At 40.6% G+C, this 25,207-nt stretch overlaps 2 protein-coding genes and 1 long non-coding RNA gene across 9 annotated transcripts; 2 read left to right on the forward strand and 1 right to left on the reverse strand.

Moving 5' to 3' along the window:
* On the reverse strand, window positions 1-20,525 carry LOC125892015 (uncharacterized). 6 transcript variants are annotated; one of them, XR_007449676.1, is made up of 8 exons: window positions 17,589-17,728; window positions 12,648-12,789; window positions 10,973-11,329; window positions 8,968-10,818; window positions 5,400-5,559; window positions 591-650; window positions 248-367; window positions 1-131 (listed from the first exon to the last, which is right to left on the reverse strand). XR_007449676.1 is itself a non-coding variant. In XM_049581730.1 (6 exons), exons 3-6 carry the CDS (start codon window positions 5,557-5,559, stop codon window positions 52-54), a joined length of 420 nt encoding a protein of 139 aa, XP_049437687.1. In that variant the 5' UTR covers window positions 12,648-12,789; window positions 17,589-17,795; the 3' UTR covers window positions 1-51. The 6 variants fall into 6 exon arrangements, 3 of the variants coding, with proteins under 3 accessions (XP_049437687.1, XP_049437688.1, XP_049437689.1); XM_049581730.1 differs by lacking the exons at window positions 8,968-10,818; window positions 10,973-11,329 and having other exon boundaries at window positions 17,589-17,795; XM_049581731.1 differs by lacking the exons at window positions 8,968-10,818; window positions 10,973-11,329; window positions 12,648-12,789 and having other exon boundaries at window positions 17,589-17,797.
* LOC125892057 (zinc finger and SCAN domain-containing protein 29-like) lies at window positions 7,184-8,642 on the forward strand. The gene is made up of 2 exons (XM_049581804.1): window positions 7,184-8,186; window positions 8,530-8,642. The coding sequence occupies exons 1-2, from the start codon at window positions 7,823-7,825 to the stop codon at window positions 8,640-8,642; spliced, it is 477 nt and encodes a 158-aa protein (XP_049437761.1). The 5' UTR covers window positions 7,184-7,822.
* On the forward strand, window positions 17,894-25,207 carry LOC125892074 (uncharacterized). 2 transcript variants are annotated; one of them, XR_007449692.1, is made up of 3 exons: window positions 17,894-17,980; window positions 22,866-24,378; window positions 25,077-25,207. It is a non-coding gene; the product is annotated as an uncharacterized LOC125892074 (long non-coding RNA). The 2 variants fall into 2 exon arrangements; XR_007449691.1 differs by lacking the exon at window positions 17,894-17,980 and having other exon boundaries at window positions 21,230-23,675; window positions 24,265-24,378.

Consider the following 25,207-nt stretch of genomic DNA (forward strand, 5'->3'; position numbering starts at 1 on the left):
AGGTCAAAGGTCACCATCCATCATTTTTAAATTTGACAGAAGCTGTATTATTCATTCTCTGGCGTCATCTTCATCCATGTTGCCATCGTCATCCTCGTCGTCGTCCTCCAAAGTAAATACTTTTGGTTGAGCTTTGATCAAATAGAGGATACATGAGAGAAAGATCAGATTGTTATGACGATATATCACACCTTTCATTACAATTACATTACATTTCGCAGATACAAGTTGCTCCCAAATCACTCACATGATTTCTTCTTTCCCATGATTTGCTCACACAAGAAATTGCGCTCTTGCTCAAGATCCTTTATTATTTTTTCTTGCCATTGGATCCTGGCTTCTAGGAACTTCACTTTGGAGACTGATCCTTAAAAACAAAAATGAGAGCAGGATACAAAAAAGATTATGATTTGACAGTATTGAGTGAGAGAGTGAGAGAGAAAGACATGCATGCCATGCAACAAAGGTAGTGGACCAGATATGGTGTGTGCCTTAAATTGATTTGTAAGCACATGTGTACTGACAAAATCTGCCACAACTTTAATCTCAGGCAGAAAAATCACTAGCAAGAAATGAAACTGAAAACTTACCTGATCCAATGCTGCTTATGCTGCTGCAACTTGGAGCAGAGCTTCCTTTATCTTCAGGACCTACAGTATGGCATAGGTACAACAAAATCAACATATGAATAGAGGACTTTAAATGTTTAAACACATTTGGACAAGCTAATTATTTAAGTATTAAAGTTACTTGAAAATTGACAAAGAAAAATTTACCATCCAGATAATTTTTGGTCACCTCTGTCATCGAGTCATCTTTTTTTTTGTTAAAGATATGTTTTGGGCATTTTTAGCCTTTAATTGATAGGACAGAGAAGCATGAAAGGGGGAGAGAGAGAGGGATTGACATGCAGCAAAGGGCCACAGGATGGAGTCGAACCCAGGCCGCTGCGGCAGCAGCCTTGTATATGGGGCGCCTGCTCTACTACTAAGCCACCAACGCCCCATCAAGTCATCTTTAGGGACTTTTAGGGACATTTTTTTTCTTTGCCTTAGGCTGTAAAATTATGAATAAATTCATGTCATTATAACCGGCAAAATCTAACTTAAACTATAGCTGCTGCGCAGCGATGGGTCGGGTCCAGGCATTTTTAGGAAATTCTGAGCAACAAGCAGAAGAATTCGAAGACATTTAGGAATTTAGCAACACAATCTGCCGTTTTCATCAGCTGAGGCTTGAACTCACAACCTCTGAGACTAAGAATCAATTTCTATCTCACTGAGCTAATTAGTCAGTGACAGTTCATGTGTAGCTTCACAAACTGACTAAGCCAGATGTGCAGGTTTAGCATCTGTCCATGCATGGAAAAGCAGATTTCAAACCACTGTAAAAAATTCACTTATCAAAACAAAAATCTGAAAATACACATATTGCATCTAGACAGCATGGAGATGTTGGTAATTTATTTTAATACTGACTGATTTGTTTCATAAGTGAAAAACTTATGTTTAACTGGTTGAGCTATGTGCAAAGTGAGAAGCCTCAGATGGTTTCACACTGAAGTATTGACGCTGGATCTTTGTGCAAAGTTTGGTTTATTTTCAAGCATGAGAAGGCAGATTTTTAAGCAGAAAAAAGACTTGAAGATGCTGCACAGTGATCAGTCACGCTCAGGCAATTTTAAGCAGTAAGCTGGAGCACAGGAAGATGTTTACATTACAATGTGGATTCTGCACCAGTTGAGGCTCGAATCCACAACCTCTGGAACCCAAGACGGTCATCTTCCGCTCTGAGCTAATTGGCAAGTAGCAAGTCAACAGTGGCTTCACAAACTGAATAAGCCATTCACTGTTGTGTAGAAAAACAGCCATCCGTGCATGGAAAGGCAAATTTGAAACCACTGTAAAAAATTCAGTTATTAAGACAAAAATCTGAAAATTTTTCATGAACATTGAAGATTTATTTAGCAAGAATTTGCATGTATATTTTTACAGTACTGTTTACAGTCCAACATTTTGATGCACTGTAGGCTCAATTTTTGATAAATCAAAAATCTGAGAAACAGTTTTTGTACGACAGTCTGGAGATGCTCTGTAGCAAGTTTGGTGTCAATTGAGCAAAAATTGTGGGAAGAGATAGGTTTAAGATGTTTTAAAGTTTTTGAAAAAAAACCCAGTGTGATGAACTTCATAATTTTTAATAGGTTTAAATGTACAGTTTCTTCCGTATTGGGGCTACAGTTTGATGAAAGTTGTGAAGTTGTAGCACATATGGTTGATTTGTTATGAATTTTCAAAGTTTTGAACTTTAGATGCTTGCTGTAGCGCCACCATCAGGACTATTGGCTTGACTTGACAGCGGAGGATATCTGGCATGAGACTGGACCTTTGTGCAAAGTTTGGTAAGTTTTCACCCATGGGAAGTATGATTTCCTAGGAAGAAGAAAGAAGAAGAAGAAGAAGAAGAAGAATACCTAGGATTGCAATAGTGTCTTGGCAGCTTAGCTGCCCGGACCCTAATAATCTACACAAAATTCAAAAGCTCTTCTTGTTCGTATTACAAAATGTGGTTCATACTAAAGCATTACACACCTACATTCACATTTTATGTCAATGTTACTGTTTCTTTCCTACTATTCACAAGAGTACCCAGCTGCAGACAAGATGGTGGACAAGGGCGCCAACAGAAGTCCATACCGGAAGTCAGTTTTTTGTTTTGTTTTTCCCCCGTAAGTCTGTTTTTAAGTCTGTCTTTTTTATATTATTTATTTTAGCAATACATTTACAAACTTTGAAGCAGTCAACAATTTTATATATATATATATATATATATATATATATATATATATATATATACACACAGTACAGGCCAAAAGTTTGGACACACCTTCTCATTCAATGCGTTTTCTTTATTTTCATGACTATTTACATTGTAGATTCTCACTGAAGGCATCAAAACTATGAATGAACACATGAGCTTCCATGAGCTTCAAGAGGTAGTCACCTGAAATGGTTTTCCAACAGTCTTCCCAGAGTTCCCAGAGGTGTTTAGCACTTGTTGGCCCCTTTGCCTTCACTCTGCGGCCCAGCTCACCCCAAACCATCTCAATTGGGTTCAGGTCCGGTGACTGTGGAGGCCAGGTCATCTGCCGCAGCACTCCATCACTCTCCTTCTTGGTCAAATAGCCCTTACACAGCCTGGAGGTGTGTTTGGGGTCATTGTCCTGTTGAAAAATAAATGATCGTCCAACTAAACGCAAACCGGATGGGATGGCATGTCGCTGCAGGATGCTGTGGTAGCCATGCTGGTTCAGTGTGCCTTCAATTTTGAATAAATCCCCAACAGTGTCACCAGCAAAACACCCCCACACCATCACACCTCCTCCTCCATGCTTCACAGTGGGAACCAGGCATGTGGAATCCATCCGTTCACCTTTTCTGCGTCTCACAAAGACACGGCGGTTGGAACCAAAGATCTCAAATTTGGACTCATCAGACCAAAGCACAGATTTCCACTGGTCTAATGTCCATTCCTTGTGTTTCTTGGCCCAAACAAATCTCTTCTGCTTGTTGCCTCTCCTTAGCAGTGGTTTCCTAGCAGCTATTTGACCATGAAGGCCTGATTCGCGCAGTCTCCTCTTGACAGTTGTTCTAGAGATGGGTCTGCTGCTAGAACTCTGTGTGGCATTCATCTGCTCTCTGATCTGAGCTGCTGTTAACTTGCGATTTCTGAGGCTGGTGACTCGGATGAACTTATCCTCAGAAGCAGAGGTGACTCTTGGTCTTCCTTTCCTGGGTCGGTCCTCATGTGTGCCAGTTTCTTGTAGCGCTTGATGGTTTTTGCGACTCCACTTGGGGACACATTTAAAGTTTTTGCAATTTTCCGGACTGACTGACCTTCATTTCTTAAAGTAATGATGGCCACTCGTTTTTCTTTAGTTAGCTGGTTGGTTCTTGCCATAATATGAATTTTAACAGTTGTCCAATAGGGCTGTCGGCTGTGTATTAACCTGACTTCTGCACAACACAACTGATGGTCCCAACCCCATTGATAAAGCAAGAAATTCCACTAATTAACCCTGATAAGGCACACCTGTGAAGTGGAAACCATTTCAGGTGACTACCTCTTGAAGCTCATGGAGAGAATGCCAAGAGTGTGCAAAGCAGTAATCAGAGCAAAGGGTGGCTATTTTGAAGAAACTAGAATATAAAACATGTTTTCAGTTATTTCACCTTTTTTTGTTAAGTACATAACTCCACATGTGTTCATTCATAGTTTTGATGCCTTCAGTGAGAATCTACAATGTAAATAGTCATGAAAATAAAGAAAACGCATTGAATGAGAAGGTGTGTCCAAACTTTTGGCCTGTACTGTATATATATAATAAAATAAATAATAATAATATAAATAATACAATTATTTCAACAATTATTTTAAATACAATCATGTTTTGTTTGGAATAATATTGACCTTAACAAGTTAAACCTACAAAAATTGCAGAAAATCAGCAAACACATGAATTTTAGTTGGATTAATTTTTAACAAAGATTAAATAAGGTGAGCACTTTATTGGGCTACAGTTGCAACATGCAGATTACTATCAGGTCATTCAAAACAACTGAAAACCATGGACACAACAAATGTCATATTTACTCTTACATCAGTATGGTTAATTGTAACTATTTAACTATTAAATGAACGTAATAATTAGATTGTCATATTGTCAGATGTATTCTATCATATTTCAGGAACACATGTAAACACAATATTACACTATTGTACTGGCAACATGAAGAAGCAGACTTGGAGTTCTCTTTTTTGTGAATAAGTTTTTATTCCAGATATCCATATCAATCTCAAAAGTAGAAAGAAAACAAAGAAAACAAATGGAAAAACAGTAAAATAAATAGGGCTAACCCAAAAATTTGAAGCTTCGAAGCTTTGTTCGCACAGGATTCGATTGTGGAAAAAAAAATCGAAGCTTCAGCGCTTTTTTTCCCGTTTTTTTGGGAGAGGCCTTAAACGCAACACTAACCCCCACCTGTCCCATACTGACAACGAGCGCACTGAGAGCTGGCAGACATGTCCAAGAACAGTTCCACCGTTCCATCGTTTGTGAATATTTTACCTTAATTCTAGTGTTGGAAGAAACTACGTTTTCACCATAATTTAATGTTGAATGTCCATAAATGGATTCGAAGGTCAGCCCTAAAAATAATTTATTTGTTTGGTCTATAAAATGTAAGAAAATAGTATAAAATGTCAACCACTGTTCCACAAATCACAAGATCTCAAGATGCAGCCTAAAATGTCTTGTTTTGTCCCAAACAAATATCATTAAACATTACTGTTAAATGTAGAAGTATATGATCTCAAACAGATACTTGTCATCAACATACCATGGAAATTAACTGCATTTTCCGTATAGTTTTTCAGGTGCCTCTGGATTGCGCTCTCATTTTTGGTTTTAAATTTGGGGCAGAGAGGACACCCAAACTCGGATGGTGAAAGGGTTGTGTGCCCCAGACTGGCTTCGTCACTCAAAATAGAGGGGTGCATCTGAAAAAAGGAGAAGTCAATCAACATTGATAGCTCGAAAACATACTGAACATCAACCATATTTTACCGATATAAAGGACTCATGGTGGAGGAGGCACTACAGCTATTTATGTATCCACATGTGTATGTGTATTAGTACTCTGCATTACTAAAACATAATACAAATGTATTTTTTGCAGACACCCGGGGCTTTGTATACGTTATTTATCTGACCCGGTTAACCCTCGGGGGTCGCTCATGTTGTATACCACATGAGACGACTCTCGTTACTATTTATAGAATATCTCCAGGGAAAAAAAGATGTATAGAACTTGATTGAGCAGTGCAAGGTTGAGGTTATACAAGCATTAATACACAAGGAGACCAGGCGAACCAAAAATTGGGAAAAAAAAATGGCTTGTGTGCAGTGAGTGTGTGCACAAATGTTTTACACCACAACACACCAAAAAGCAGAGGAACACATATTAACCCAGCTGCAAACTACACATCTAAATTAACCAACACATCAAGCGAGGGCAGTAATAGTCTCTGACCAACATTAACACTGTTTACACACAGACATTGATGAAAGGGAGCACAGCAGACCTTGCAGAGCTGGGGCCTGTATCACGAAGCAGGATTAATGTCTTAGCGAGGTAACTTCAGGGTTAACCCTGGGTTTTCGGTCTTACAAAGCCGGTTCAGTTCTTATCGGGGTAGATCACCATGGTAACTTACTCTGAAAGGCTATCCTGCTCCGGAGCAGGGTAAGTTCAGGGTTGAATCTGATCCTATAAAAAGCACCACCCACTGGCCAATCAGCTGTTCGGGAAAAAAATGACTCCGCTGACAGAAATGCAGCCCAGTCATGACGGGAAGTTTAATTAATTAAAAGCGCTTTGGGGGTGCATTTTTAATGTATGAAAGGCGCTATATAAATAAAGTTTGATTGATTGATTGATAATTTGATTGATTTTGATTTGAAAGTTTATTTTGAACATTAAAAAAGAAAAGAAAGCAACAACAACAGACAATGAAAAGATTGTTCAAAAATGAGTGGAAAGAAGTCGAAATTTCATCCCACCCCTTCATAAGAAAGAAACTGATAATTTGCGGACACTTAATAGCACCATTAATTAGTGCCAACATTTTTTGTTGTTGGAGGAAATGATCCCTGTTAAAGATAATGGGCCTAATTGACAGCTTTGCTGCTGGAAATGTGGAAAGTTGCGAACACCACTTCATGGTGTTTGAGGGATATTCCTTTTTGTTTTTGAAAGAGGGAGACTAGGTATATTTTTGCACAGCTGTTAATTTCTAACACAGCTCAATATCAGGATGATTTTATTCAGACTATCAATTTGGTGTTGATATGATTTAATTGTGGCGTCAGCTTTAAGCTTTATTGTAGCATATATAACGTTATGACAAAGAAGACCAATTTATCAGACACAATGATGTTAGACGATAATTGTAATACACGCAATTCATCTGCGCAGCATTGATTTCATGGGATTCAAGGGTGTGATCAGTGTCAGATGTACAGGTACAGGTACTGTAGCTACTTGAACCAGTGATGAGTAATTTAACTTACACATAATTTTATTTGCTACCTTGTTTGGTCTTGATTTTTCCCTCTCTCCTCCTCTATTTCTTCTTTCCTTACCTGTCAGAAAGTGCCAGTTCATGTTCCCTCCTCTCCACTAGAAGGAGGCACCCAGTGGTGGCTTAGGGTATCAGTGGTACCTCCCACTCTATAAATAGAGGCCTGAAGAGCACTTCCTCCTCTTTGTCTCCAAGCACTCACATCTAGACTGAGGGCGTATTCACACCTGTCTGTTTGTTCCGGAACAGGGAGCGTTTCCTCAAAAGATCGGTTCGTTTGGACATATGTGAACGCAGCAATCGCACTCGGTAGCGGAACAAAACAAGCGGTCCGAGATCGCCTAGAAGAGGTGGTCTCGGACCGCTTCCATTCGACACCTGTAGCGGTTCGTTTGCAGTGAGAACACAACCGACACAGCAACCGACACAGCAACCGACACAACTGACTCATAACTGCGGTTCATCCTCCAACAGAGGGGCGCAGTGACGCACCCGGCTGCCAACCGTCAACCAAAACAAACAGAAGAAGAAGAAGAAGAAGAAGAAGAAGAAGACGAAGAAGAAGAAGAAGAAGTTGTTGTTGTTGGGTTTACCTCGAGTTTGGCCAAAATGAGTCGTGGGTTGACCTGGAGTAGTGAGGAAGTCAGATGCCTCATCGAAATCTGGGCAGATTTGCCACATGCTGGACACTACTCACAAAAACACAGAAGTCTACAAACTTGTGAGTCAGCGAATGAGTGAGAGGGGTTTCCAACGCTCAGTAGAGCAGTGCCGCGCTAAAGCTAAAAAACTGCGACAACAGTATATCAAGGTGCGAGACCAGCTTGCCAGAAGTGGAAGCTCCGGGGATGAGAAGGACAAATTCCCCTGGTTTGACGAGCTGGATAATATTTTAGGGACTAAACCGGTTGTTGAACCGGTGGATGTCATCGACACCAGTGATGCTACATCACCTAGCACCGGCTCTTTTGATGCTGCTACACCCAACACTGGCACTTCTGCTAATACTGAATCCAGCTGTGCTGAATCGGCAGATGGAAGTGGTAAGTAAAGGATCACCTTTTATTATGCTTATTATCACTTTCAGTCGACATATCCTTGTAGTTGTATTGCATCACTTATTTGTTAGCTGAGTGTTGTACTGTTTCAAACCATGTTCAGCTATTGATGCACTCTCATAAGCAACAGTATATGCAAAAATGACAGAACTGACATAAATAATGTGCAGCATGGAAATAAAAAAAAACACACACACACACACACACACACACAGAACCCTAAACATTTTTTTTAAATCTCTCTTGTTAACTTGCTAAGACTAATGTTTGATACCTTGTTCATTTTTGCAGTATATTGCAGTAAGTAATCACCTGCTTGAATTGACAGTGGTGGATGCTGAATCACTAGACAACACACTGGACTCCACTGACACGGAGGAAACAGCCGTAGGAAGCAGAAGCCATACTCCAAACCCCAAACTGCATGTTCCTGGGTGTTAGTCCAGGAAGAGGAAAGTCAGATCTTCTCTGTCTGACCAGCTCCATCTTTACCAGGCTGAACAGAAAAGGCAACTGGATCAAATGTATGAAGCTGAACAAAACCAACAAGCCTGAGAGACCACTGCCCTGGAGAACATGCTGAGGCTGCAGCAGGAGGCTGAGGAGCGAAGATTTAATGCCATGCTGACTCAACAACAGGCAAACCAACAAATGTTTCTGCAGTTGATGGGAACATTCATTAGCGCTTTACACCAACAGCCACATTCATCCTACAATTCCACAAGTCTCATTCCTCATACATTCCAGAATCCTCCACCCGTTTCACCTGCACCACTGATGATGCCAGTGCCTCCACTGCTGCACCAGCCCTATCCACCACCTTGTGCTCCACAGCCCCCAGTCCACCTACAGCAGGCCAGCCAACCTGGTGAAACACCAGATCAATCCACTGATGTCTCTTCTGTTTTGCATAATGTTAACAACACAACACAGCAATTCTTCAACTTGTAGAATTGATTAATCTATGCAGTTTTTGTTCGTAACAGATTAAAAATTGTTATACAATGTTTTACTGACAGACTGAGGAACTAGTGAACTGTGTCGAGCACCTAGTCTAGTACATTACTGGTTAGAAATGGCTGTTGAAGTCAGTTATACTATTGTTTGATTGTAAAGAGAAAAAAAAGCTTTAGTCAAAACTTGAAAACATGTTTTGCACTTTATTTTGCATTTTGCAAAGAAGAAAAATGTACAAACTGTAAAAACAGCATTGTATTTTTTTTACTCTGAATACCATTTTATTTTTCTAACAATGCCATTATTCAGTCAGTTCTGTTGTTACACAATATTGTACTCTACTTGAAGCAGACAGCTGACCTGTGTTGACCTACTAAAGTGCTTGTAATCCAAGAAAAAGTTTAACTTTGCAGCCTTTGTTTTTTGTCAACATTGGATCATTTTGGTTATTGATTATTATAATCCAAATAATAAAACAGAGACAATAGAATAAACAGCCTGCCTCCATGAACTTTTTTACAACCACGAGAACCGTTATATCACACACAAAGCAATAAAGAACAATAAATAAATAAATAAAAAACAGGAATCTTGACATTACAGTCTAGAAAAATATCTGCAAAGTGCATTTCTAATTTCATTTGCTCTCTCATTGTCCACTTGTGGGTCTTGTCTCAAATCCATCCCACTGTTGTCCTCATTTTCCTCCATCACAGTGTCTCCATCCAGGAACTGTTCGTTGTGAACTTCACAAAAATTGTGTAACACACAACATGCTGACACAATTTGGCTGACCAGGGAAATGTGGGCATCACATAGCTTTAGCAGACATCTCCATCTGCCCTTGAGGCGCCCAAAGGCACGCTCTACAGTCATGCGAGCTTGACTCAGGCGATGGTTGAAACCTATCTGCTCTTGTGTTACTCCTCTAACCTCACGGTAAGGTTTCATCAACCATGAGAGCAGAGGGTAGGCCGAGTCACCTAAAATAACAAGCGGGACATCAACCCCTTCAAATGTTTCTGTCATTCTAGGTAATAGTGTGCCACTATTACCTCGCTCATACAGTCCTGAAAGTGCAAAAACACGGGCATCATGGATCCTACCTGGTCGCCCAACATTAATGTCCCAGAACTTCAGTCTGTGGTCCACCACACCTTGCAAAATAATAGAATAATGCCCTTTTCTGTTATAATAATCAGCTGGCGCAACAGAAGGAGCTCTGATGTTAATGTGTGTTCCATCAATCGCACCGGCTACCTGGGGAAATCTCCATTTATCACGAAAGCCTTGTGCTATTAATCTGAACTCAGCAGCAGAGGGTGTTTTGATGTACTGTGGCTTTAGTATTGCATTTATGACAGTGACAACTTCTTGAGTGATGACACAACATGTGGACAAGCCAAGCCCAAAAAGGTGTGAGAGAGAGCGGTATTCCAAATTTGTTGCCAGTCTCCAGACGCAGACTGCCACTCGAACTTCAACAGGCACTGGCTTTCTGTATCTGGTATTTTGTCGGGTCAACCAGGGCCGGAGGGCATCACACAATTGTGAGAAAGTGCCTCTTCGCATTCTGAAGTTCAGAAGCCACTCGTGGTCAGTCCAAGTGCTGGAGATGTGTGGCCACCAAGATTTAGTGCGTGGATACACCCATATTTCCCTGTAGTGAAGGCAAAGAGATGGAAGATGTTATTCCAATATGTCATTATTGTCATATTATGTGGTTAAATGCCTCCTTCCGGTGCATAAGACCTATACACAGACATGCTATGCACAGTTTAATAATTAGATAACAATTATCTAATGAAGCTTACCTGATGCACCGTCTGTAGTGTCGTGTGAGTATGTGATGTGCAGACAGTGCACCCATCAGAGCCCATCTTCGCCGGCGATTCCTTGATGCAGCACGTCTTCTTCTTAGTAGATGGAGTAAAACATTATTTTCCATGCGCAGTCTGGATTCCCAGTAATAGTGGATATTTTCTTCATGCAGATAACACTGGTATATTACCCACAGAAACGCGCAAAAACAAACTAGCCACACACGCTGTTTGTGCTCCATTGTTGCTGTTTTTCCCCGGCGTTTTCCTTCCGGGATTTCTGACCAATGAGAGAACAGCTGCTCCGCACATGGCGTTTGTTTACAACTTTGTTCCGCTACAGACTTTTGCCTTGTGAACACAAACGACCCAAATTAAATATGCAAACATTGTATCGATTCAGCCTCTGAATCGGAACAAAGCAAACGAGCCACAGGTGTGAATACAGCCTGAGTGTTTGTCAGGTGTTTGCCATGTGTCTTTTGATTTGATCTCCAATGTAAGTAGTTTCTTTATATTCCTTCAAATATAGTGTCTCTGACATGTAGAATGGATAATTTATTTGATCTAATTCGTTAAATAATGTTAAGAATCATGTGTTTGCGAATCATTATTGGAGAGATTTGTGGTCCTTTAATATGTATATATTCAACATGCTTCAAAGAGTGAATTCATTTGTTTGTCAAGATAATGTAATCTGTTCTTTCTTTGTTTAGAACCATGGTAATCATCCTGCAACATCACAGAACCAACATTCACCCTGTGATTTAAAATAAATTGGATGACTGATTGCAATCCTGTTTCCTGGTGGTTTTGTGGCTCCAGTCAGAATTTCCATTCACTACATTACCCGTTTTTTTTTTTTTTTCTCTTATGTGATTTCACTGATGTTTTGACAGGGGAATTTCTTTGATAGGCTTTTAGTGGCTTCTGACCTCTCTGGCACTTTTCTTTTTTTAATCTTGTAAATGTTATACTGTCTGTTTTTAACATTATGTGCAAATAAACTAATCTAAACTAAAACTAAACATTATTCATCCCGTTATGCGTTGCCACGCATGTTTCCTCCTCCTGCAGCTGCCACGGTGTTGGCCTTTTCCGTAATGTTGCTTTTCTCCTCCTCATATTTTAGTAGAATTCATCTCTGATCCTCACAAGAAATACTTTTTTTCCCCTCACATACGGCGCTCTGTGAGGACGCTCAGTGACGCTCAGTGACACTGCGCTTCTCTTCACGGTTCTTGATAAAGCAACCCTGGGCTGAGTTACCAAGTTGATATCCAGCATTGTGATACTGATTATCCTGATTGCCATTGTTAGGGTTAGTCAACCCAGGATAGGTCTGGCTAACCCAGCTAACGTTAAGTTATTACCAATCATGCCCTCGTTTTTACACAACAGATGTAGCTAAATCCACCAGCCGGTGGTAGTAATTTGTGCATGCCGAGATTCCCCACATAGACGTCCCCCTAATGATTCGATACATTACGTAGAATTGCATCTTAGAGAACATAACACACGTGTTAAAAGATAATGAAGACGACGGCGCGTATAAACGCAGTGGCTTGGTACTCTATGCTAGTGCTAGCTACTAGCTACTACTGCTAGTGCTAAGTGCCGAACAGATAAAGTTGTCTAATTCTAATAATTAAAAGACTCGTTCCCTTGCCACTCTTTCTCTTAGTCATGCGTGTATTGTTTGCATTCTTCTACTTCTTCTTCTTCTTCTTCTCCTCCTCCTTCTTCTTCTTCTATGGAGTTTATTGGCGGTTGGCAACCAACTTGAAGGTGCATTACCGCCACCTACTGGACTGGAGTGTGGGACAGTAGATTTGCAGACAAAACAAAAACAAAAAACAAAAAAAGGAAATTAAATCCTCTCCATCAGCCGTGTATTTTTTAGATATATGATTAAATGTTTGGGTATATTATTTGACTCTACTCTGAGCAGGTTCCCTACACTTAAACATATCTTTGCCTTCTTTGCTGCTGTTATTGCCCTCCTTTCCTCCTCATATGCTCTACACTCCAACAAAACATGCTGGACAGATTCAGACTGACCACAGTGATTACATTTGCCATCAGGGTGTTTATACCTATTTAATGTAGTGTATTATTCAGTCCTGTGTGCCCTATCCTAAGTCGTGTGATGACTGCCTCTTCCCTCCGGCTCCTGCCCATCCTTCTTCCCAACCCAACCTGTTTGTGTATGTTATATAAGTGTCTTCCCGTGTCTTGGATGTCCCAGTGTTCTTGCCACACTTTTCTCACGTGTTTCTTAATTATTGATTTACCCTCTGCCCTGCTTAACGGAATTTCTGCATTTACAGTGTGTGATTTAAGTGATTGTTTGGCCAGAATATCAACCCTTCATTTCCTTCTATTCCTACATGCGCAGGAACCCAAATAAAGCAGACCATCAGACCCTTCTTGTGTATTCTGTACAGCAGATTGTGTATTTCAATTATGAGATCTTGCCTACACAACTTCATGGTTTTGATACTTGTAAGTGCTGCCCAGCTGTCTGATGCTATTAGTGTGTTGTTATGATTGTTTTCTTCTATCCACTCCAAACCTAATATAATAGCTGAAAGCTCCACTGCATATACTGATAAATGATCTGTGGTTCTTTTCTTGATATGTACTTTGTGGTGTGGAATGAAAACTGCAGCTCCTGTTAGTCCAGTATCAGGGTCTTTTGACCCATCAGTGAAAATCATTGTTTTGTCTGAGAAGTGTTGCTCCAGATAACTCTGAGCTACCCTCCCAGGAGAGACTTGCTTACTCCTTTTCTTGAGTTGTTGCTGTATTTCTAGGTTTACTGATGGTTCTACAAATAGCCAGGGACAAGTATGTCAATATATGGGATTGTCGGACTGAATTGTATATGACCTAAACCTGCTTGTTCTGCCTTTATGTTCCCTATCCATCCAAAAGCTCATAAAATTAGTCATTGTGGTCCCAACAGTCCTCCAGGATGGCTTTAGCAGGGTGTGAAATGCCATGCCCTTGAAGATTGACCCAGTATGCTAACGTAAGTTTCATTCTTCTGATCTGCAAAGGCTGTTCCCCCATTTCCACTTGTATGGCTGCTACTGAAGAGGATTTAAATGCTCCACTACATATCCTCAGTCCCTGTGCCTCATCATCCAGTTTTTTAAGATGAGTTTCTGCTGCTGATAAATACCCTATACACCCGTAGTCTAGTGTTGCTCTCATAATAGTCTGATATTTAACAGTGATAATCTGGTTGCTCCCCAGTCTCTTCCTGACATGCATCTTAAGAGATTGTTGACCCGTTTGCACTAATGCCTTACTTTATCAATGTGACACTTCCAAGTCAACTTTTCATCCAACCACATACCCAGTAATCTAATAACCCTGACCTGCTCAATTGTTTGGCCATACAGTTTCAAAGAGATCTCTCTGTGATGTCTGGAAAAACATATTCCTTGTGTCTTTGCAACTGATAGTTTAAAGCCCCATACATCTGCCCACTGCTCCACCTTCTCAATTGCCGCCTGCAGTTTCTTCTGTATAAATTTCAGATTCCGCCCCCTTATCCATAAGACCCCGTCATCAGCGTACAGTGACTTCCCTATACCTTGCTCAATTTGTTCAAAAATATAATTGATCATGATGTTAAACAGGATTGGACTGCAGACACTTCCCTGTGGTGTTCCATTCTCAACTTGATATATTTTTGAATATTCTGTACCCACTTTAACTTCAGTTGTTCTCCCATGTGAAATCTGATACCCAGTTGTACAGTTTCCCATTCACACCTAATTTACTGAGTTTGATGAGCAGTCCCTCTTTCCATAACATACCGTACGCTTTCTCAATATCAAAAAATACAGCAATCACCATTTCTCTGTTGGTCTGAGCTTTCCTTATTTCTGATTCTAGACATAAGACACTATCCATCATCCCTCTGCCCCTACAAAATCCACTTTGATAATTTGACAATAATTTTTTTACTCTCTAAAAAGTGGGTTTCTCTGAGTCTCTCTGTCACCATCCGTTCCAAAGCTTTCCTTAACTGCGATGTTAGAGCGATGGGTCTGTAACTAGAGGGATTTGATGAGTCTTTACCTGGTTTTACTATAACCGGTTCCTTCCATATTGATGGGAGTTTGCCTGTGTCCCATATTTTATTAAACAGTCTTAACACTGCTTCAAGTGCACTGTCTGTCATATGAGCTAAAACACTGTAGCATACACCATCTTTCCCTGGTGACGTTTGTCGTGCATTTAATATTGCTCTCTTCATTTCAAATCAAGTGAACGGTAAATCTAAGTCTTCTCCTGATGATGCCCTTCTTTCTGTAATTCCTATATTTTGTGTACGGGTATTATCTCTACACTGCGGGTACGGGTATTACCTCTACACTGCTTAGCTTTTATAGATAAATTATCTGAGCTGTGAACCTTCACAAACGTCTTCGCTAGGAGCTCTGCCTTTTTTACAGTACTTATTGCTGTCATATTATCGCTATGCATCACTGGTATTTCAAAGTTACTCTTTATGCCATTCATTTTCCTAATCATTCCCCATACATCTGCCAACTGTGTTTCTCTCCCACTTTTATTGCAGTATTGTCTCCAGTATGTCCGTTTTGCTGATCTTATTGTTTTCCGAAGTAATGCTTGTGCTCTTTTGTATTGCATCAATGTGTCTTGTGTGTGGTGAGCTTTCAATTGTCTAAGTGTTCTATTTCTCATTTTTATTGCTTTTCTACACTTGTCATTTCACCACTGCACACTCTTTCCTCGTTTACTTCCTCTACTCTTCAGAATAGTTTCTTCTGCTGTCTGTATCAACGCTGTTATCAATTTCCTGTTCATTTTCTCTACATCTGTTACATTCTCTTTCAGCAGTTTAACACACCTGGCTTCACTTAATATCTGGAATGCATCCCAATCTGCTTTATCCAACTTCCATCTTGGTGTCCTTGCTCCCCCATCTTGGTGTATTTCTATTCCAATCTTGACCATTATTGGATAATGAGCACTGCCTACTGTTGACCGGTTTAACACTTCCCAAATACTGACACCTGCAATTATAGTGGATGTGAGTGTCAGATCAATTACACTCTTTGTGTTCTGTCAACTATTATACCTTGTGCCCTTTCCATCATTTATACACACCAAACCCATATTATCTATAAACTCCTCTATTAGTGACCCATTTGCATCCGTATTTTTGCTCCCCCATAACGTGCTATGAGCATTAAAGTCCCCACACCATACTAGTTTCCCTTGTGTCAGCCCACTTGCATCATTCAACATATCAGTACTCAGTCTATTACATGGGTTATAGTAATTGACTATTGTTAAGCTGCTCTTTTCTGTCCATACCTTAATTACAATGGATTCTTGTTCCTTTCCTATTTTAAGTAAGTTATAATTCAACCCATTCCTCACAAATGTTGCCACTCCTCCACCTTTCCCAGTTTCGCTATCATTTCTTATTGCAGTGTAACCATACATAACAAAATCCCATTGAGGTTTTAAGCATGTCTCTTGAATACATATTACATGAGGTTTGTCTGATAAGTTTGATACAAATTTTTTTAAATTCTTGTCCATTAGAGATAAGACTCCTTGTGTTCCACTGTAAAATAATTGAGATCATGATGATCCACCAGCCCATGTCTGAGAGTTAGATGTTTCTCCAGCTAACATTTCCTCCACTGCTTCCCAGCTTATCCCCTCAAGTCCAAGATATTTCTCAGCTACTCTCACAATAATCTTAATCTTTTCCGTTTTCCTGCTTGCTTGTGCCGAACAATTAATCACCTCAACCATAAACAACACAAATTCATTTTTGCCCACAATCAGCATATCCTCCTTTATGTCTGGTTTAACACATCCTCCACAAGGTCTACTGTTACTCTCTGCTTCCACTGGTTTAGAAGCAACTGACTGTCTGCACTGTCTTTACTTTTTTCGCTGCCTCTGCATATGTAATCCCCTTGGAGATTTTAACTTTCTGCACCTCAGCCACTGTCTTCCTTGCGTCATGTCCTCGATAAGCGGAAGTATGCTCCCCTCCACAGTTGCAACACTTTAGCTTAGCCCCCTTCTTCACATTTGCCGTACTCGTGCTCACCTGCACATCTACCGCATCTTTGTTTGCCTTTGCAAATTGCTGCTACATGACCATACTTTTGGCACTTGAAGCATCGCAGTGGTGGAGGAATATATGGTCTCACCTCGTAGCTCATATATCCTATATACACTTTGCTCGGCAACCTAGGTTCATCAAATTTAATCAGTAGAGACAGGCTGTCGCATTTCTCTCCATTTCTGGCTGTTTTCAACCGTCTGGCTTCCAACACCTTTGCACCCACCACATTATCTTTAACCTGGTCTGTTGACACAACTGTAGGTATTCCTGAAATGACTCCCCTAGTCGGCTTCCTATCCTCAGGTATTGAACACTGCACTCTTTTACCGTCAATCTTGTTCAGTCTTATGGCCTTTCCTTGTTGTGCACTATCCCTACAGAAGATCAACAATGATCCATTTCGCAACACTTGGGCATGCTTAATCTCTCCTACCGACTTGTGAATTGCCTTTGTCAGCTGAAATGGGTTCCACTCACCGAACGATGCACTGTCTTGAGAGAGTTTGATGTAGATTTTATATTCCTCACTCTGCTTTGTTGTTGATATTATACTTTACTCACTATCAGTTCCTTCTATGCTGCCTCTATCATTTTTCTGTTTCTTTTTTTATACGTTTTCTCTGTTTATTTTGACCTGCCAAACTCCAGCCATCTTCCTTCCCGTCTGCCACTTCACTTCCTCCCATCTCACTTCCTGATCCGTCACTTCCCTCTGCCATCTCCTGCCCATTCACAGTCCAGCTGTTGCCGACACGCTCCCTCCTCCAGGCTCTCCCGGTCAGCTCGTGTACAGGAACCAACCGGAGCACGGAGCTATCCTTGCATTCTTCTCTTCGTCTTCTCCGTTGTCTTCTTCCTCTTCTTCTACGGTGAATAATACACACACAGACCAACCTCTGGTATGGATTGGTCCCTCTCACTATTTACCCAGCTCACGTGCACACTCACACACTCAGCTAGCTTAACGTTACATTAGCTAATTAGCCTACACACTCCAGATAAATAGGAGGGTTTGCTACTCTTTAACTATGTAAATGGCCCGGGGATGGCTGTTATGATGTGCTTACAAAACTCAGGGGGAGTTTCAATTAACAGGCTCGCGCTTAACTTACCATTTTTGTTACACGGATTTCCCTCTTCACTCTCCAAGCGTTGAATGAAACGCCAAATAGCCACCTTCTCCGGATCTTTGACGTGACTTCTTCTTTTGAGAAGGCAGGCTAGACGCAACAAAGGCGTATTGCTGCCCCCCACAGTCGAAAGTCAGTATCTATTTAGTCCTTAAATCCATTGGTATAAGCCAGTGGAAAGTAAAAATTCCATCAATTTCTTAGTTCATTCCAGGTCTCCTTGAGCTAGTAGAGTTAATATATTGAAGATGGTTTCTCCCAGGTCCATAAGGTCACTGTACAGTTTCTTCCTTTGTTCTTTATAGATGGTGCATGTTAGGAGGACATGCCACACTGTCTCTGCTTGTCCACACTGGCACTTCCCATCGTGATGTTTTTTAATCAGGGCCAGCCCACTCTTTAGCCCACAATGTCCAAGTCTCAATCTCAGTAACTTAACTTGATCCTTTCTGTTACCCCTGTAGGTTTTAAGAGCCCAATGAGCTACAGATGGTCGAATAGTATGTAAATGTCTTCTTTTCAGTCCCCTGTCCCACACTCGATGCCAAGCCTTAGTTATTTCTTGCTGGATTATTGAATATGACTCCATTACACTGATAGTAATGGATACTTCAACCTTTTCATTCTGTAATGCTTTTTTTTGCTAACTCATCTGCTACTTCATTCCCCTGAATTCCAACATGGGCTGGAACCCACATAAACCCCACACTGCACCCCAATTTATGAATTCTGAATATTGCCATCATTACTTCTGTTAACATCTCTGGACGGGCCTAGGACTTGCAGTGTTCTATGGCTTGCAAAACTGAAAGAGAGTCATTACATATTACTACTGACTGAGGTCTTGACTTTTCAATCCACCTGAGTGCACACAAGATGGCAAACAGCTCTGCTGTAAAGACTGACGTATGGTCAGGAAGCCTCCTCCCATTCCCTTTTATGTCCTCCCACACAAACACTCCAAATGCTGCTCTCCCTGTTGAGGGGTCTCTGGAACCATCAGTAAAGATTTTAACGCTGTTTCCCCACCCTTCCTTTAGATGCTCCATGACTGCATTAGCTATGTCTCCTGCTATCTGTTCCCCGATCAGGTTAAGTATGCCCAGGTCTATATCAGGCTCAGGCCACAACCACTGACAAATGGAAGGCCAGCAGATAGTTGGTCCCACTCTCAGGTTCAGAATTCCCACTTCATATGCTTTTTGCCTCATGGAGCTCACAAAACTTGTTTTTTTTGTTGCACCTGTTAGTTCCCAATGCTGCTCTATAAGACATTTGGTAGGAAGGTTTAGTCCATTTGCTTTTAATTTGACCCAATAATGTAAAACCAGCTTCATCCTCCTCAATTCAAGAGGGGTTTCACCTAGCTCTATCTGTAGGGCTGGCACTGGGGTTGTCCTGAATGCTCCGCTACAAACTCTTAAAGCTTTAGCCTGCAATACATCAAGTTTAGCCAGCACTGTTGGGGCTGCACACCCATATGCCAGACACCCATAGTCAATGGCTGAGCGGATTATGGCCCTGTAAACTGTCATAAGGGTTTGTATTTCAGATCCCCAGCTGGATCCTACCAGGCACCTCATCACATCGACAATTATTTTTTCAACATGGGTGCGCCAAGTCATTCTCTCATCAAACCATACTAAAAATTTAAATATACCAACTCTTTCTAACCTTGTATCATACATAGACAGGGTACAATCTATTGTTTTCCTTTAATACCCAAATATTACATACTTAGTTTTCTCAGTAGATATCTTGAAACCCCATTCATTAGCCCACTCAATTACTTTATCCAGTGCTTTTTGTATTTGAGTGCACATGAAAGACAGATTCCTACCCTTTTCCAAATGGACCCATCATCAGCAAATAAGGACAACCCAAAATCTCCTTCAACTTTACTAAACATGTCATTTACCATAATATTAAATAAAACAGGACTGATCACACTTGCCTGTGGGGTACCATTGTCCACCTTAGCTTCTGCTGATAACTCTGTTCCTATCCTGACTTGAATTGTGCGCTCAACTAAAAAGTTTTTTATCCAGTTGAACGTTCTTCCTTGTATCCCAGCATTGTATAATTTTATCAATGATCCCTTCTTCCACATAGTATCATATGCTTTCTCTCTATATAAAAATGCTGCTACCACTGCTTCTCCATTTGTCAATGCTTTTTTAATATCCATATCTAGTTTCAGCACAGAATCCATTGTTGACTTCCCGTGTCTAAACCCACTCTGATATGCTACAAAATACCCTTTCTTCTCTAATATATAAACCAATCGATCCGTAACCATACCCTCCATAACTTTACACACCACTGATGTAAGGGCTATTTGCCTATATGATCCTGGCAAATGAGGGTCTTTTCCAGGTTTCAGCACTGGAATAACAATAGCATGTTTCCACTCTTTAGGCAGACTTCCCTCTTCCCAAACTGTATTTATTAGTGCCAATAACTCTTCTAACATCATATCACCTAAGTGCTTGAGTATAGGGTAACTCAGGCCATCTCTCCCTGGCACTGTATCTGAACCAGCCTTCACTGCTCTCTTTAACTCCTGCATAGTGAAGAATACATTAAACACATCTGAACTGTATTGCAACTAATCTTGTTCTTTAGTAATTATCTCCATTCTTCTTTTCCTATTCTCTGCTCCTACACACTCAGAACTATGAACTTGCTGGAATGCCTTAACCAGCAAGTCTGCTTTATCTTTGTTTTGTACAGCTGTACTCCCTTGGTGTTCGAGAAGCGGGATATTTGCCTGTTTAAATGCTCTAGACATGCAATGGATCAAGCTCTAGACCTGACCAACCCTAGTCTGAGGCCCCAGTTCTCTGCAAAAGTCCCGCCAACTATTCCTCTTTGCCTCTTTTATCACACTTCTAGCTTTTGCTCTTAGTCTTTTGTATTCATTTGCATATTGTTCAATTGGATACAATCTTAGCTTCCTATTTGCCTTATTTCAAGCTCTAACCACAGTATTACAGGCCTCATTCCACCACGGGACTAATGGTTTTCCTCCAGGAGCTTTTTTCATTGGTATGAATTCAGATGCTACTGCCCCTATCACCTCACATAATGAACTGTACCAGGAATCTACCCCTCCTTCAATGCAAATCCTTCCTCCATCTGAGAGCTTTCCTCAAATTCTTCCCATCTTGCCTTTTATAATTAAAAGACCTTAATTTAACAAGAGACTCTCTGCCTAAAGTTCTCCCAAACCTGCTTAGAATTGGAACATGATCACTGCCGAGCATATATCTGTCCATTAAATCCCACTCACCCACTTGAGCTAAGAGTGCTGAAGCTAAAGTCACAGCAGGACTGAGCACTCTGATTGGTCCTAAACCACGTTGGTCTCCCATCATTTAACACCACTAAACCATGCTTATCTATAAAGTTTTCCAGCACCTGCCCATTTTCATCTATGCCTCTACTTCCCCATAGTGGGTTGTGCGCATTAAGATCTCCCACCCATAAAACTGGTGAGTTAACATTTTCAATGATTTCATCTAACTGCTCCACCTCAAGCTTATCAGTAGGAGAGTTATACATATTAACAACTAAAATGTTCCCTTCCCATTCCTGACTTGATGAATGTTGCTGAGACAACTTCCTGTACTGCATCCGACTTGTTTTTGGCCACCATTTTAACTTTCCAGATTGCCTCTACCATAAAAGCTAGGAAGGCCTTCTTATTAACTATAATTGTTGCTTCTGGTGTTGCAGACGTAGTCCCTGGTAGTCCTATTTTCCTAGCAATGCCAGACCCATGGGCCTGCATACTAGTGGAGCTTCTTATCCCTTCCACCCTCTTCACAGCGTCCGCATAGGAAATTCTTTTTTTCCTGCCTTATTTTCTGAACCTGCTCAGCTTTTACCGAATCTGGGCCCCCTCAAATGAAGCAATGTGTTCCCCTCCACAGTTTGGACACTTCATATCCTTATTGCATTCTTTCCCATCATGATCTTCTCCACACCGTGTGCAGCGACGCCGACCCCTGCATACAACAGCCACATGACCATATCTTTGACAGTTAAAGCATCGTAAAGTAGCCCTCTCATATGGCCCGACAGGATATATAAGGTAGCCAAGTGATACTTTTTTTGGTAGTTCATCCTCTTTAAATACAAGAAGTACTGGAGGACTATTTTTTCCATTTTGAGGGTTCCCCATTCGTCTCACACTCACAACGTTACCCCCCCTTCAGGTTGTTTAGCATCTCTTGCTCAGATATTTCCACTGACACATATAGATTACATATAGATAACACCACTATTCTCGTTTGGAGCAAACCCTTCCACTCCTTTCCCCAATAAGTTCTTAACCTTCAGGGCCTTGGCTTGCAAGTCTGCTGACTTGCAAATTATCATGAGAGATCCATTATTCATAGTGCTAGCATGCAAAACATCACCTATTTCTTTCTTAATCGCCTTTGACAATTTCAAGGGACTAACTGAACCAAAGCCTTGGCCTTCCCCTTTCATTTTAAAGAAAACCTTGAAAGCATTCCCTTCCCTTTCATCCATCTTTCTAGACTTCGGTTGATTGCTATCAATGTCGCTGTCTTGAGAATTGTAACCTCTCCTGTCTCTCTCTTTTCTTTTCATACAGGTAGTACTGACATTAACCCACTTAGCCTCAACTCCAGCATCCCCCTCCCTCTCAAGATTTACTTAACCTGTGGGCATAGGCCAGCCCTGATGCTCTTTTACTTACAGAGAAGTTGTTGATTAAGAAGTTCCGAAAATAACGAACTCAAACAAAACACATGCAAAACCGCCTCTGGCCGTGTCCTGGCTCTCCAGTCAAGGAGAAGTAGAGTGCAAGTGCCGCTACCGGACCTATACAGGCCGTTGGCCGACACTCACACAACTATTCCCCACTCGACCTACCAGGAACACAATCAGACATGGCCAACTACATTAAACAGTTTAATAAAGTATTAAACCACGCGACCATTAAAGTTTGTGTCAACTCACCAGCCATCAGCCGAGACAGAGCTCTCGAGAGGAATCCTTTGATGTGACTGGTGGCTCCCGTTGGATGATTGGATGAGGATGTCACATAACAGCATAGTAATAGTCAATGATTGGATGAGAGCAACATATCGGAGGAGCACAGCTACGGATTGGTAGATGGTTATGTCAATCATTACTCTACAAAGTGGGTCACTTTGCACTTTGCGCGGGGCAATATTATGAGCTTTGAACCTGATAATTATTCCATAGGTGTAGGTTTAACAAATATGGTGTTGGGTTACAAGTTTTTGAGTCGAATACATTTTAGACAGTGTCCCAAGGAAAACTACAAGTTTACCAGATGGTTAATGAAAGACGGCCTACTTCGAAAATGGATGAAATGTCCCTCTTGCTCTCATGTTATGAAGTTGAAATGGCCCTACGGCAAAAAGGAGACAGCATGGTGAGTAGAACAACTAACGTTAGACATGTGCCTTATTTATTAATTTTCTATGTGTGTGTAAGCATAGGGGAGTGTGCAGCACGCAGCCATCCAATTATATCTGCTAGAATTCAGTGCCAAATCCCATATTTTACGACAATTTTTTTTAATAGAGAAGCTATAAGTGGTGTACATACAAAGTCACACCTAGAAAGTCACAATACAAATCACACACAGCTGCAAATTTTAATTTTTAAGTAAGCTACTGTTTATTTGGTAGAGATATGGGTGTTAATGTTTCCACGAAATTCTACGTGTACAAAATCTGAAATGAAAAATGCCTTTTTAACAATTTTAGATCACATTCCTGGTCATATTGTTCACCTAATTAACAATAAATGCCACCGCTTTGAGATTGCATGGGGGGAGGGAATCACAAGGACTACTAAGAGTACAAGTGCACCTTGTTGAATCCCAATCTTAGCTGTTTCAACACCTATACGTAAACATCTTTGTCCCCCTCTTCATCTTCATTTATGTTACATTTTTATTTAGTGAAATCAGTACAGTATCATAGGTTTTTATTTTAACCTTTGGATTTAATCATCAGGATATGCTGAGATTCCTGTTACAAAGGGAAAATGGTGCCGAGGTCCAGCCGAAGTGGCTCTATGTTTGAGAATTCTCACATTCCACTGCATACGTGGGTGCATTACATCTACAGGTGCGTGGTTTTGCATTGTATAATAACAAAAGCCATCAAAGACAAACTCTTACTCGGACCATAATGCTTTCTTTAAATATTCTCACTATACTGTTGGTAGGGATGGGTCCTATAAGAGCCAATGCTTACAAGACAGTTTATACAGTATATAGGAAGAATTCTGAATATTGGTTGAATTTATTAAGTATGTGTAATTGTATAAGTACTGGGTTGCGAAGAGTCCAATGTAGTACAAAGGTCTTGTAGATTTTTAGGTTTTAGGTGGTTCCTGGAAATTGTCTCAAAAGAACTTAATTAATTTAATTGAAAAAAAAAACCCCACACAAGTTCAAAAGAACTTAACTTTTCAAAACAGACACTTTACTGTGCTAATTTACTCAGCATCCATTTTTTCGGTTGTTTCTTAAAACTCTTCAAAGATACAGCAGATTTAATTTGTTTTGGGATTTTATTCCATTCCTCCCTCATACAGGAAATGTTCTTCACCCTGCTTTGCTTTTGAGATTTGTTGTTTCAGGTTGAATACACTCTTGTATTCAGGCTATGAGTATCTGCTGTGTCTGCAAATGGGACTGCAAATGAGAAATTATTGTTATAATTATGGTTATAAAAAGACCAATGACAACTTAAGAAATTGGTTTTAACCCCCCACTTCTAAATTGTGTCATTGAAATATTTATCTGGTTGATCTATTACAGATTCACCCAAGGCCTTCGACTGAGACAAGTGGACATGTTGCAGGAAGGAATTACTCGGAGTTCTGCAACTCTGAGTAAACTTGCAGACAAGCTGCGGAGAGTTTGCAAATCGGGAATGACAAGAATGAGAA

Source organism: Epinephelus fuscoguttatus, linkage group LG7, assembly GCF_011397635.1.
Source record: "Epinephelus fuscoguttatus linkage group LG7, E.fuscoguttatus.final_Chr_v1".
Classification (NCBI taxonomy): domain Eukaryota; kingdom Metazoa; phylum Chordata; class Actinopteri; order Perciformes; family Serranidae; genus Epinephelus; species Epinephelus fuscoguttatus.

Bases quoted from the DNA above. Each gene is read 5' to 3' on its own strand.
- LOC125892015 (XM_049581731.1), bottom strand. From the start codon at position 5,559: ATGCACCCCTCTATTTTGAGTGACGAAGCCAGTCTGGGGCACACAACC. The intron at 651-5,399 runs GTATGTTGATGA...GCCATACTGTAG, and splicing joins AAATGCAGTTAATTTCCATG to GTCCTGAAGATAAAGGAAGC. The intron at 368-590 runs GTAAGTTTTCAG...TTTGTTTTTAAG, and splicing joins CATAAGCAGCATTGGATCAG to GATCAGTCTCCAAAGTGAAG.
- LOC125892057 (XM_049581804.1), top strand. From the start codon at position 7,823: ATGCTGGACACTACTCACAAAAACACAGAAGTCTACAAACTTGTGAGT. The intron at 8,187-8,529 runs GTAAGTAAAGGA...TTGAATTGACAG, and splicing joins TGAATCGGCAGATGGAAGTG to TGGTGGATGCTGAATCACTA.